Source organism: Budorcas taxicolor, chromosome 12 (genome assembly GCF_023091745.1).
Source record: "Budorcas taxicolor isolate Tak-1 chromosome 12, Takin1.1, whole genome shotgun sequence".
In the NCBI taxonomy this organism is placed as follows: domain Eukaryota; kingdom Metazoa; phylum Chordata; class Mammalia; order Artiodactyla; family Bovidae; genus Budorcas; species Budorcas taxicolor.
In genome coordinates this window covers 29,104,992-29,119,966 of record NC_068921.1, presented here as the reverse complement: position 1 = coordinate 29,119,966, position 14,975 = coordinate 29,104,992, and the positions used below count along the sequence as shown (strand labels likewise).

Here is a 14,975-nt window from a genome sequence, read left to right as displayed (position 1 = left end):
ATTATAGCCATAAAATGAGAAAATAAATGTCTTTCTATGGAATATTTGAACACTTGAAGAGAAAGAAGACAGTGTCTTACTAGCAGGAAGAATAAAATATTCATGAGATGGTAACATCACTTAATAAAAAAAATACACAGCTTCTTGAAGGATAAGAAATTAGAATAATTCAAAGGAGATGAATATATTGGATTTTTGGGAGAATGGAAACCTTTAAAGCATCATGGTTATTAAAAGTATAGGAATAGAATATGTCCAATTATATATTTTAAATTACTTAATTACACTCTAAGATTTCTTTTAGCTCAGAGCCGAATATCATCATCATTGTTTGAACTACTTGAAAAAAAGTGAAATTCCACTTGTGACTGTTACCATGAAGAGGGAGAGACGGACTTAACATCACAGTCTGTGAATATTCTCCTTTAGCCCAAACCAAGCTGAATTCTTTGTGGCTGATTATCATTCACCGTGTCAGAAATATTTTGAAAGGAAAGTTTACTTTTTTCATGTTCACAAACTTAATGCTATTTTAAAATATAAATTGGCCCTTTTATCATTATCCTAAAATTTGAATAGTAGCACATTTAAGCTATTCTCACTTTTCCCTTTAAGAAAACATATTAAATGACTAGAGTCATATCTTTTTTTATTCCCAATGAGTGGAGAATAGTTGGGCAGGAGAGGGGTTACACTGAGAATATCTGGAACCCTCAAACCCTCTCTAACATCATTTTATTTTTAGAAGATCAGGAGATGAGGGACACCTTCAAGTGGGGTGGGATTCCCCCCCCATTATGATTTAAATCTCAGGAAAATGTAGTACATTTATCTAAAATGCATTTTAATATGAAAAGTCTCAACATGAATACATTTTCTTAAAGCAAGAATCTGAATTCTCCTGCTTTCTCTTACTGCCATTGCATGGACCTTACAGATGTCCTGACAGCTGGGTTATGCGGGGCGGGGTAGGGCTGGAGTTAGGTCAGCCAGACCCCTCCTCCCTCACTCGGTGGCGCAATGGAAAGGTAGAGAAAGACTTTAGAGTTCTTTCAGATTTCATGTATACATTTAAGAATGCAGCATGGCGTACTTTGAGTATGGTAGTTTTTGTTTTGTTTTCTTCAGTATGGTGTAGCTTAAAGCGTGGACTTGGGCAGAAGCACTGAAGGCAGGTCAAATCTGTGTTCTGATCTCCTCTCCTCTGGTTCCTTAGCATTTGGCGGTCTCGGTGTGCTCGTCTGTAGAGCAGGGGGATTAGGGGGCATCCGTGAGATGATGCATGTCCAAAGCTTAGCACAGAACCTGGCCGGTATTAAGTGTGCAGTAACCACAGCTGTTGTTACTGTGTTCCAGATGCCTGAGCTCTTAACCCTGTATTGCAGCCAGGCTCTCTGTGGGCAGCCGTGCCTCTCCCACACTGTATGTGATAATCACACCTTGTTTCTGAGGCTCCATTTCATTTCGTCTGCACTCTTGTTCAGCCCCCTGAGGATACTGTGAATTGGGAATGAGAGTCACTCAAAGCTCAAGTTTCAGCTTATCTTTGCTAGATTTCCCCCTGTTAACATCCAGTATTTTGTGGCCCAGGGCTCTACCCTGTTAGGGACTCAGAACTTCACCACTGTTCTCTAGATTTGTATTATGGAAATGTATTTTTTCTCCTGTTAAATCATTACCTCAAACTTTAAGTAATGCTTTACTTTTAATTTCTTTGCTGGGAAAAAAAGTGTGTTTTCATTAAGCTAAGGGAGATTCAAGAAGTCTCATGGGCTTTTCAAAATAGTTTTGTACAAGCCACTCATTGTTTTGAAGTTTGTGGTATGTTCCAACTTGACAAAATAGTTTTAAGTCCTGCAAGGGAAATGGTGTATAATTAGTAAAATAACTTAATAATCTAATATGTAAACAGCTTGCTGGATTATAATTATAATTTATGGGTTATAGCGCAACCCTAATCTGGACACACTTCTTAAAACAAAAAAAACTTCACTCTTCAGAAAATCTGTTGTAAAAAGAACTATTTGCTAAAAGGAGAAAAGAGAATGAAACTTATACTCAAGTGAAAAGACCCAGCTCCCAGATTCTATCAAATAATCTAATCTACTTGGCATACAGTAAACCAAAGTAAGGGCTTCCCAGGTGGCTCTAGTGGTAAAGAACCCACCTGCCAATACAGGAGACATAAGAGACGTGGGTTCCATCCCTGGTTTAGGAAGATCCCCCGGAGGAGGGCATGGCAACCCACTCCAGTATTCTTGCCTGAAGAACTCCACGGACAGAGGATCCTGGCCGGCTACAGTCCAGAGACTTGCAAATAATCTCTTCACACGCACGCATACAAGCACAAACCAAAGTAAACAGTGATTTCTGAGACAGCCTCTAAATCCCGTATAATGTTACGTATCTACTGATTCCAGGCACTGGGAAGAGAAAAGGCAGATTTTATCATCTTTACCTTCTGACTCACACTGCAGTCAAGCAGAACCTAAGGGGGGTGTGTGTGTGTGTGTGTGTGTGTGAGAGAGAGAGAGAGAGAGAGAGAGAGAGAGAGAGAGAGAGAGACCGAGGAGGAGCAGGGGAGAGGAGACCCAGCCCTGGGACATGAGAGGATAAATGATAGAAATATGAGTTCTGCAGAGTCAGTTAGAGAAAAGAGGGCAGAGCCTTTCCACATAAATAGAGCAACGGGGAAGGGAACAAAGGATGTATGAATGCAAAGTCCGGAAGAGAGAGAAAGCAAGCATGGGACAGGTCGAGCTGGAATCTGGTGAATGCTGCTTTTTCTCAGACCACCAAACCAGTTGACCACGTTAGTTGCAAGCCAGGCGGGATCCCAGCAGAGACCACAGGGTCATTTCCACTGGCTGAGTGGAGGGTGCCCTCCGTGGTAGGTCACAGCTCACTGGCTAGACCTCTGACTTCACCTTGTCAGACAGCTGACCTTTCCCAGAAGCCATCTTCCAGGTAGAGCGCAGGAGGGGAGGGGAGGGTGGGAGGCTGCACTGGGTTCCCGGCAGCACTGCTGCTCATGCACACCCACCCTGGGGTCCTTCCTGCTCATCCCAGCCATCTGTCATCTCCTCCGTCCAGCCCACTTCCAGTCGACTGCCCACCAGATAAGGAATGTCGTAAAGACAGACATTTGCTCTGTCTGTGTTGTGTGAAACAAAAAGGTAGGAGGGAATGTAAAAATGTTTTCCAAAGTTTCCCCAAAACTTCTATAAAAAAAAAAGTCTCCAAGAGTTTCAGAAAACAACAATAATTAGGCTTGTGATTTGCATAGGTATTCATTCTGAAAGAGTAAGTTGTGGTTGCTTTATGGCGTCGCACCAATAAAACAGAGATCACGCTCAGCACTCATCTCGCCCCTTTTATTACCCGTGTGCCACAGCTGTTGGCATTCCTCAGCCTCCTGCACCTAATGATTTTTTAGATCTCTCCTCCCCTGTGCTCTTTACTGTGGATAGGAGGGGCTGCTTAGTAATTCTACACCTGTTCAAGTCCACGCCTATCAACTTGCTAAGCTTCCCAGACAAGTGCGGGGCAAAGCATGAGAACTCCTGAGTGGAGAGGAGGGGTGGAGACGGAGGCGGCTGCGCCTGGATTTGGCTTTTCAGAATTTTTTGCCAGGAAAATCAAATGTATTTCCTACCATGGCGGTTGATGACAGCAATTTATATTCCAGGACGAAGAACAAACTAAATTCATCGCAAAATGATTATAAATCATCAAGACGGAGCAGCCTGCCACCTGAATTACTCATAGGAAATGATATTAAAGCAAGACTTCAAAGAAACTTTAGAAACTTGGAACCCATTCACCTGAGGCGCCCAAAAAAGAGACCATCCATATTTCCAGGTAGGATTTGTTTCAATTGATGCCTGCCGGTTAAAACAACAACAACAAGGATTGTATTTCATTTCTAATGATCAGATGTGTTACATTTCAGATTAACTTGGGACATGTCTGAGAACTTGAGGCAGTAAAATAAACATGTTTAATTGTAAAAAAAAAAAAAAGAAAAAAAAACAGTTCTTTCACCTGAAAGCACTCTCATCCTTTTTCTTTTCTTGATTTATTTTCATATCTTTAAGGGTCTGTAAATAGGTGTCTCTTTGACTTTTAAGTATCTGTAAATAGGCAGCTATTCTGTCGGGCTGAGGAATCTGGGACCTGCTTTGCTTGCAGTCCTGGAGAATTCCATGCTGCATTTCATTTTCTGACATATTTTCTTTATTTTGCAAGATTATTGGATTGTTGAGTGAAGCTGATGTTTGTGTGCACCAGAAATTAACGCCATTAAATACTCAAATGCATGCTTCAAATTCCTGTCTTGCATCAGAGCCTAAAACCATTTGTAGTAAAGGGCTCGATTAAGGTGGAGTGTACTGGAGCTCAGAAGACTCCCAGATTTCAATCTCGATAAAGAGACTCTGGTGGTGGCCTTAGGTGGCCAAGCCTGGTATTACAGGTGTGTAGATTGTATAAGGTGCCTGTGACAGTGGACTCTCGCTGAGGTATCACTGGTGCGTGATCCCTGGAGAGGATAATTATTTAGCCAACTTATTCCAGTACTGTTTGCGTTGGAATTTTCTGGAGAAACTGAAAGTGGCCTTTTGTTGTGATTGATTGATTGGTTAGATTGATAGATTAGACCCAACTGCTGAAATCTAATTCTGTGATGATAGAAAATAAACGAGGCGAATTCATTCAAGCTTTCCTTTGTCATAAAAATGAAACATACCCCCCTCACAGTCTTTGTACTGTTTTAGGAAATACTGAACAGCTAGGTGATGATTTAGAAATGTGGGCCACCAAGGCCGCAAGCTGAAAATTTCAGTTCATAAGGAAGTTCTTCTGTTCATGGAGTTCTTGGGTCAGTGATGCTACCCTGGTGTGAAAATACTCTGCGGGAAAAAGCAAAGCCCGGGCTGCAGTGGGCCAGAGGTGTATGTGTGTAGGTGCATTGGCAGGAGAAGGAAGGGGATGATGGAAACAAGACTTCGAGGAGGAGCGCTTGAGTGACTGGAGTATCTGAAAACACAGTAGCTTTCTGCCTGTTCTCTTTGATCTGAAAGTGACGAGGAGCCCAGACCTGCCTCGCTCTCCCGAGCCTGTGTGACACGAAACGCTTTCTGTAGAGCTGGTTCCCTAGCCCTTCTTCAGAAACCTGCTCCCAGGCCTGTTCTTCACCTTCTGCTCTTTCTTCTCCTTGTGTTTGGTTTAATGTATGGGAATCCATGTGGCTTCCCTGGTGGCTCAGTGGTGAAGAATCCGCCTGCCAAGGCAGGAGACACGGGTTCGATCCCTGGTTTAGGAAGATCCCCTGGAGGAGGAAATGGCAACCCACTCCAGTATTCTTGCCTGGGAACTCCCATGGACAGAGGAGCCTGGCGGGCTACAGTCCATGGGGTCGAAAAAGAGTGGGATGCGACTGAGCGACTAAATGACAACAACAACATTGGGATCCACGTGTGTCGTGATTCACCAGGCTTTTCTCTACCACCCCTCCCCCACACTTCCAGACAGCCAGATCCCAGAATATCTCACCCTCTCCAGCCCCCATTTCCGTTTTGCCTTCTCTTTCTAGAAGGTCATCTCGCTCCAGGCTGTCAGCTACAATCACAGAATTATGAGAAGACCTCTAGCTCGAACCTCACACAAGTCATTCCTTTCTAAGAACTTGGACTGTCCTAATTAATTGGACAGGGTGGAGCTGTGAAAGAGGCGTTGAACTTAGGGGACTTGGGTTCTAGTGTAGACTGTGTCCCTAAAGGGCCGGTCTCCAAGCCACCTCACCGACCCCTGTGGCCTTCAGTGACATTCTTTTTCTTCTGCCTAGTTCTGCTGCCATTCCCCACCTTGGGGACAGCAAGAGGGGATGAACTCTTAACAGCCTCCCTGTGTGCCACGGTATCCAGGTGACAAGGTGGAGAGTTACCTGCCTGAAGTTTGAACAATGCTAGCTACTTCTTTTTTGTCTAAATTCAACTTCAAATAAACCACAACTTCACTGTCATGCAGGCTGCACTAACTTCTTTTTATGACAGATGACTTAGAAATACCCTGGCCTGAAAAACCCACCGCAGCTCCTAAAGGTCAGCTGAAACAGAAACGTACATCAAGTGTGTTGCTGTGCTCAGGCACGTCTGACTCTTTGCGACCCCCATGGACTGTAGCTCACCAGGCTCCTCTGTCCACAGGGATTCTCCAGGCAGGAATACAGGAGTGGGTTGCCATGCCCTCCTCCAGGGGATCTTCCCAACCCAGAGATCAAACCCAGGTCTCCCACACTGCAGGCAGATTCTTTACCATCTGAGCCATGAGGGAAGCCCAAGAATACTGGAGTGGGTAGCCTATCCCTTCTCCAGGGGATCTTCCCAAGCCAGAAATCGAACCAGTGTCTCGTGCATTGCAGGCAGATTCTTTACCAGCTGAGCTATCAGGGAAGCCCCTGTATGATATGTAGTGACACGTAAAGAGCAGATACAATGTGGGACCAAGCATCAGGGAAATTTAGGCACCAACTCAAAATGATAACTATTGTTATCATTTGTCTGATGAGATTCAAGATTGAAGACGTGTCAGTGTTCTAATGTGTATTCACTCTGACCCTTACAGACTCCCAGATAGCATTATCCTCCGTCTCAAGTCCTGTGTTCTCAGTCCTAAGCCAAGCGATTGACTGCTGTGTTGATCAGTTCATTCATTCACTCATGCAATATTCATTTAGTTCTTGCACTTGGCTAGGTTGGACCATGAAGAAGCAAGCTACATGTTATTCTGTTCTTATTGCCCATTTCTCCTCTAAGGACCATCTCACATGTCAGATGGTTATCGACCCAAAATGAAAATGTGTTTGTTTCGTTCCCTTAAATTCTTCAATGACTTCCTTTGCTCTTAGGATAAAGTCCAGACTCCTTAATGCAAAGTACACGAGACTGCTTACCCAACCAGTGCTTCTGTCCTTGGCCCATCTCTTAGCATTCCTCCTCTTGCAGTCCTGCAAACCCAGCCCACTTCAGATCCCCATGGCCCATCACACCTGCTCTTCTGGGTTAAGTGCTGTATCACCTACGTGCCCAGTTTCACCTGACTAATTCCTACCTTAGCTTCAGGTGTCAGCTTGACCACCCTCTTAGGGAATGTCCAGGAAGTTTTCCTGGCCCTCCCAACTGGGTTGGGTCTATTCTCTGTTCCTTCTCTTGACACCTGGACTTTTCCCTATCATAACACTTATTGTATTGTAATTATCTGTTTACTTGTCTATATCTTCCACTAGCCCGGGAGCCAGGGACCATATCAGTCCTGTTAACCATTGTGTCCCTTGTACCTGTCACAATGCTTGGCACATAGCATGAGCTCAGTAAATATTTATTCAGTTGACTCAAATTGTGGTTGACTCAAATTGTGGTTGACTCAAATTGAGCTCCTGGCATGCCTGTGCGCTCTGTATGCCCCCTTCACTCTCCCATCCTCTCTTGCCTCCCAATACACACACATACACACACACACCGCACACACCACACACACTGCACACACACACCACACACACACACACACACACACACCACACAGACTGACTGCATACACACACCACACATACCACACACACACCACACATACCACACACACCACACACGCATCACACACACCACACACACGACACATATCACACATACACACCACACATACCACACACACACACCACACACACACTGCACACACACCAGACACACCACACACACTGCACACACACACCACACACACCACACACATACACACACCACACAGACCGACCGCACACACACACCACACATACCACACACACACCACACATACCACACACACCACACACACATCACACATACCACACACACACCGCACACACACACAACACATATCACACATACACACCACACATACCACACACACACACCACACACACACAACACATATCACACATACACACCACACATACCACATGCATACACCACACACACATCACACACACACCATAACACACCACACACACACCACACACACCACACACATACCATACACACACCACACACACACCACACACACACCACACATATCACACATACACACCACACATACCACACACACACCCCGCACACACACCCCGCACACACACACACACACACACACACACACCCCGTACACATGCACCACACACACACGCATGCACCACACACCGCACACATACATGACACATATCACACATACACACCACACATATCACACATAACACACACACTGCACACACACACACATACCACACCACACCCCACACACACACACCACACACACACCACACATATCACATACACAGCACACACCACATACATACACCACACACATACACCGCACACACATACACACACCACACACACACCGCACACACATACACCACACACACCACATGTACACGCCACACCACGCACACACACCGCACATATATACACCACACATACCACACACACATACACCACAGATACCACACACACACCCCGCACACACACACTGTGCACACACACACCCCCACCCCCACACACACCCACCCACCCCCCTACACACCCACCCCTGTGTTCCTGTTCTGCCCTTTCTTCCCTTCTCCACCTGGGCTTCAAGGCCTGATTCACAACTTCTGTCTTCTGTAATCACCCAGTCTTCTGGCCTCTCTTGGGTTCTCCTCTGTGCCGACCACCTCCTTGGCTTCATTACTGCATAAAGAGTCCTTCCCTTTCTTCCTGGGGTTGTGTTCAATTGTCTTAGGTTGTGAAAGGCTTCAGTACTTTGTTGCTTGGTGGCAACTGTTAAGTTTTGTACAGAAACTCTTTGAAAACAGGGACGTATATGTCTTCGAATGGCCCAGTTGTGTCAGAGAAGGAGTTGGGCATCCTAGGTGGTCAATGTTCAGTGAGGTTAACTAATTAACTTCAATTAGTGGTGAGTTAACTAATTTACTGTGAGGCAGGGTCCATCCTGTGGAGCCCATCTCATTCTAGCTCTAAAAGAGAACGAGTTGGCAGTAGAGACTGTCAAAGGGCAAGGTCTTTATCAATGATGTTCATCACTGTAGGAACTCCCGGTGAGGGGGAGTGCAGGTACCCCTGTCTCAGTATGTAATTCATTCATTAAAATGTGTTAGGATCCTCTGTATCCCAGGATCTATTCTAGCCCTTGGGAAAACAGCAGAAAAGAAGACAGTTTCTTATGTGACTGATAGGAAAGAATTTTCCTAGCAGGATGCCTTGCATACCGTATAATCCGGCAAATACCTCTTGAGTCAAGGAATGAGGGGACACCATACTCACAGCAATGAATCGTAAATAAAACCAGTACATATAAACATCCTATTCATATGATTTTTACCAAATCATCAAAAATTAACCATTTATCTTTCTCTTGAAGAAGCCTCAACTGTAGAACTAGTTTGAGTTGCTCATTTGAAGTTCCACCATCTCAGCTCCACCAGGCCAGGCATTAAGAATGTATGCAGGTCTCGGGACTTCCCTGGTGATCCACTGGGCTAAGACTCCGAGTTCCCAATGCAGGGGGCCTGGGTTCGATCCCTGGTCAGGGAACTAGATACCACATGCCTCAACTAAGACCTGGTGCAGCAGCCCCCACCCCCGCCACCAAAAAAAGTGTAGGTAGGTCCCTAGCAGGCAGGCAGCCTGACTTCCTCATCCTCCTGAAAGAATTCCAGCAGCTTCAGAGCAGAGGGCTCAGCTCAGTGATCTAAGAAAGCAAAGGAGGAGAGAGAAGTGGTCCTAACACATACCACACCCGTGGGCATGTCAGATTGAAGTGAGCATCTCTTCCTGCACGTGGAACAGAATGGGGCCCAGGTCCCAGGTGTCAGAGGCTGTTCACTCAGCGCTGCTAAGCAGACAAATTGATGCATCTCATCTGCTCAGTCTTAAAATATCCTACGGATTTTGCAGTCATCTGTTTGAGAAGCAAGGAGCCATCTGCCTGGAGGAAACAGGCCGTTCCGCGCGTACTTCCTTGTTGCTTAGAGGACGAGTGTGGGGAGTCTGCTGGGGCCGCAAGGAGCAGGGCCTTTCCAGGCAGGACTCACATAGCAGATATCCCAGCGATATAAGCGAACCTCCATTCTTGTTTTTAAAGCAGTTCTACTCCAGAGGCTTTCTTTTAAAAAGAATATCCACAATCTAAAAAAAAAAGTCATTTAAATCATTTTAATAATAAAACAGTATTTGAACATTTCTGGCTTCCTGGGTGTCTCAGTGGTAAAGAATCTGCCTGCCAATGCAGGAGACTCTGGTTTGATCCCTAGGTTGAGAAGATCCCTTGGAGGAGGAAATGGCAACCTACTCCAGTATTCTTGCCTGGAAAATTCCATGGACAGAAGAGCCTGGTGGACAAGAGTCCATGGGGTCGCAAAGTGTCAAGACACTACTTATCAACTAAACAATAACAACAGGGTAAAATTTCCCCTTGCTGCACGTAGGATTTTATTAGAAACACAGGGAAGCAGTAAGAACAGTAGCAGCTAGGTGGTTCTGGGCTCCCCGAGGTGGCCAGAAGGAGAGAGTGAGGCTGAAGAGTTGGGCTGGGTGCGCTCCTGGGAGCCTCTTATCCTGGGCGCAGGGAAGGACTGTAATTAAGCTGCCTCCCTGAGTACTGTGTTGGCTGTCAGAATTCTGTCACTCAGGCCTCTGTTGAGTAGTGATTGGATGACGGTCCAGCAGGGCCTTCCAGGGACCAAGAGGCCGCCATAGCGCCTCCTTAAAGATGTGCTGTAAACTGGGCTTCTTGGGATCCTGTGCCGCTGGGTTCAGTGGCTCCTCTCGGTGACATCAGGACCCATGTTTCCCATACCTGGGTGTCCTCACAACACCCACCTCAGGGCTCTGATGTGGGAGGTGCCCTGAAGGTGGTAAGATGGGCAGACAGGGTGGAGGCAGGTGCGAACGAATGTGTCATCACCGATCCAGGGCCCCACCCCATCCATCTGTCCTGCCCATCAGGTCATGTGACTTCCTTCTGCAGCAGCTTCCAGAGGTGGCCGTGCGCCAGACTAAGGTCAGGGAGCCCCAAAGGCACGAGTCTGAACTGCTTCTCTCATGAAAGGGTTCCAGCTGAAGGATTTCACAAAGTATCTGCCTCACAACCGGGTTCAAGTTCTAACCCCCCATCTTAAGAAATGTGTAACCTCAAATGAGTCACTTGATCTCGTAGACCCTTTTTATTTATTTATTTATCTATTTTTTCCTAGTTGCTGAACAAATACTTTCTGTTGGAAAAAATAGATAAGTAAATAAACAGTTGAGAAACTGAAATTAAGTGCAAACTTCCAGGCTATTAAACACTGGAGCCTTCTATTCTTCCTCTCAGAAACTTTTTTATTTCTTCATCTGTAACATGGGGATGAATATCCAGTGTCACCAAGTCACATGAAACTCAAATGAAATAGTGCATGATGATGAAATGATACACAGCTGGAATTGACAGTGTTCGCTTCTACTTTGGTGGTATCAAAGGTCTTGTTTCTCAAAATTTGTACTTTTCATGGGTAGGTGTGATTGAAACACTTTTGCAAATCTTCATGGTTGGAGAATTATCCTAAGTTGCTAACCAGACCCTCTGTGGATGTAAATTCTGTGTAAGGAGACGATGCTACTAAAAGACCTGTTAATTTCATTTTCCAAGAAAAAGAGGATAACACAGAAACTCTTGTCATGATATAAATATCCATATATTTTCTCAACATGAATTATCAAACTTGAGAGTGTTGTCATGACAGGCCTCTAAAAAAACTGTTCTGTATAAGTAACAACACTGTCGGTGATTTCAAAACTTAGTTGTGGCCTTGTTATGTTTAATAATTTTTCTTAGTTTTGTCTAAGGCCCTGCTTTTGGAAATTTATCCCTGGCTTTCCTTTGAACCAAAATTTGGAATAGGATGGTAATTGGTTTGTAATTATATATAATATATAGCTTATCTATATGATTATAAATGAATTAACCACTTGAAATTCATCTTTTTAAATATTAGGAGTATTTAGACTTCAAAACTTTTGGATGTCAAAAATTTGACATTTGGGGGAAACGGAGGTCAAGTGTTAGGACTTGTTGCTTTCACTGCTGGAGTTCACTTCCTGTTTGGGGAGCTTAGATCCTGCAAGCTACTTGGCACAGCCAAAAAAAAAAAAAAAGACATTTTAATTTAAAACATTTATAGCATTTTTCCAAGTCTGTGAGTCTGTTTCTGTTTTGTAAGTAAGTTTATTTGTATCATTTATTTTTAAATTCCACATATTAAGGATGTTATACAATATTTCTCCTTCTCTGTCTGACTTACTTCATTCAGTTATGGTTGTCAGGGGGATGGATGTGGGGAAGGGATAATTAGGGATTTGGAGATGGACAGATACACACTCCTATATTTAAAGTGGATAATCAACAAGAACCTATTGCATAGCACAGGGAACTCTGCTCAATGTTATATGGCAGCTTGGATGGGAAGGGAGTTCATGGGAGAATGGCTACACGTGTATGTGTGGCTGAGTCCCTTCACTGTTCACCTGAAACTATCACAACATTGTCTGTTAATTGGTTATATCCCAATACAAAATCAAAAGTTAAAAAATATTTACAGCATTTCTTACTCAAAAATATTAATGAAGCAAAAACTGAGGAATCCTCTTTTCTTAATCAAATGTATTTTTTGGACAAGTTTCTTCAGGAAGGCAAATTTTCTGTTCTCATTTTGCTTTGTTCTATTTTCTAAAAAGAGACAAAGCCAAAAACCTTTAATGAGGCTTAATATGGTGATCCAGTTACTTTTAAGGAAACCAAAAATGCTAATACTATAAACATGCATGATAAACAAAGGAAAATAAGTTTTACCTTTATGCAGGGACCCAGAATAAACAGAAGGTGTTAGATTTACAGCTTGACTTCAGACTTTTTCTTATTGTCATAAAAAGATAAATAAATACAAATAATATGGTTCTGAAGACAAGACTTACAATATATTAAGAGGTGGCTTAAACACTCTTGTTCTAAAAGCAGTTCATTTCCATTTGCTGAGCTATAGCAAATGTGTAGCTGTACAAACTTATTTCCATCCTTAACATTCTAAGTTCTAGTAGTCATATCTAGACTGTAAAAAGATTATGTATTCTTACATCCACGTAACTTTATATTAAGATCCCTGGTGGCTCAGACAGTGAAGAATCTGCCTGCAATGAGGGAGTCCTGGGTTCAGTCCCTGGGCCGGGAAGATCCCTTGGGGGAGAGCATGGCAGCCCACTCCAGCCTTCTTGTCTGGAGAATCCCATGGACAGAGAAGCTTGGTAGGCTACAGTGCCCAGGGTCACTAAGAGTTGGAGATGACTGAGCAACTTTATATTTACTCCAGCTACTTCAGTGATAATTTTAAATATTTTTTATTGTTCTCATGAGTAATGTACTCTTAACAAATATTTAGCAGGGGGAATGGTCATCCAGTTACCCAGTTAAATACATAAATGACCAGACCCCAACATTCCTTTACTTCAAATACTTTGGGAGTCTGTAAAGAATGTATACCTTCAAATTTTAACTAGAATACCTCCCACTTTTCTTTAAAGTCTAGGAAAATGTAGACTTAGGAATAGGGGTTTACAAAATGAGCTTAAACAGGTAGTCATGTTTGGGTGGCATGCATGTAAAAACTCTCATTACAAAATGGTCGGGTTGTTTTTCAGTCACAAGTTTAAAACCTCCCATCTTGAGTGGGACATGAGTTAATTTTTTTGTGTGCCACACAACTTATTATCAGAGCTGTCTTTGAACATCCTGGGAGTTCAGAGCCCCAAGGTGGAAGAACCAGGAAGAGGGTGTGTACTTTTGTCAGGAGATCAGGTTTCTCTGTGGTCCTCCCTCAGCTATCAAATCACGCTCTTCTGTCCCACCCTGATACTTAAGAAAGACTGAATCCTCTTGATGGATAATCAATACTGGATGGCATCTTGGAGCAATTATGGGCCAGAAAGATTCGATTTAATGAAACATTCTTTTAAGTATCAAAATAGCTCAAGGACAAGGACTTCCCTGGTAGCTCAGTGGTAAAGAAACCGCCTGGCCAGCGCAGGAGACACGGGTTTGATCTGTGGTCTGAGAAGATCCCACGTGCCATGGAGCAACTAAGTCTGTGCACCTCAGCCACCGAGCCTGTTCTCTAGAGCCTGGGAACTATACAACCACTGAGCCCACGCACCCAGAGCCTGGGCTCCTCAATTAGAGCAGCCGCCGCACCGAGAAGCCCGTGCGCCGCAGCTAGAGAGCAGGCCCTGCTCACTGTGACTAGAGACATGTCTGCCCAGCAATGAAGACCCAGCACAGCCAGACACAAGTAAATAGTTATTTTTAAAAACAGTGCCCAAGGATAAAGGAAGCTATGCCGTGAGAAAGACAACATCTATTCAACAAAAATCTAAGCTATCTTGTTGAATGTCTACTAGATGCAAAGCACGGTGAAGGCCGAGTTGATGGTTAAGACACTGATACACAGCAATTTGTTCCCTATCTAATTTTTTACTGGGACAGTTCAGTTCAGTTCAGTCGCTCAGTCGTGTCTGACTCTTTGTGACCCCGTGAATTGCAGCACGCCAGGCCTCCCTGTCCATCACCAACTCCCAGATTTCACTCAAACTCACGTGCATCGAGTTGGTGATGCCATCCAGCCATCTCATCCTCTGTCGTCCCCTTATCCCCCTGCCCCCAATTCCTCCCAGCATCAGAGTCTTTTCCAAAGAGTCAACTCTTCGCATGAGGTGGCCAAAGTACTGGAGTTTCAGCTTTAGCATCATTCCTTCCAAAGAACACCCAGGACTGATCTCCTTTAGAGTGGACTGGTTGGGTGCACTAATTTGGGTGTCCCTGCTTCTCTGTCACCAGCATTTAGGCCTCTGTGTTGCACCAGCTAATAG

General features: G+C 44.3%; 1 protein-coding gene across 1 annotated transcript in view; it reads left to right on the top strand.

Moving 5' to 3' along the window:
- The first annotated feature begins 2,710 nt into the window (after window positions 1–2,710).
- Window positions 2,711–14,975, top strand: part of FRY (FRY microtubule binding protein) — a 328,020-nt gene continuing 315,755 nt past the window's right edge. Inside the window, exons 1-2 of the mRNA XM_052649908.1 lie at window positions 2,711–2,967; window positions 3,689–3,861. Coding sequence (XP_052505868.1) covers window positions 2,711–2,967; window positions 3,689–3,861 — 430 coding nt within the window. The remainder of the gene's footprint in view (window positions 2,968–3,688; window positions 3,862–14,975) is intronic.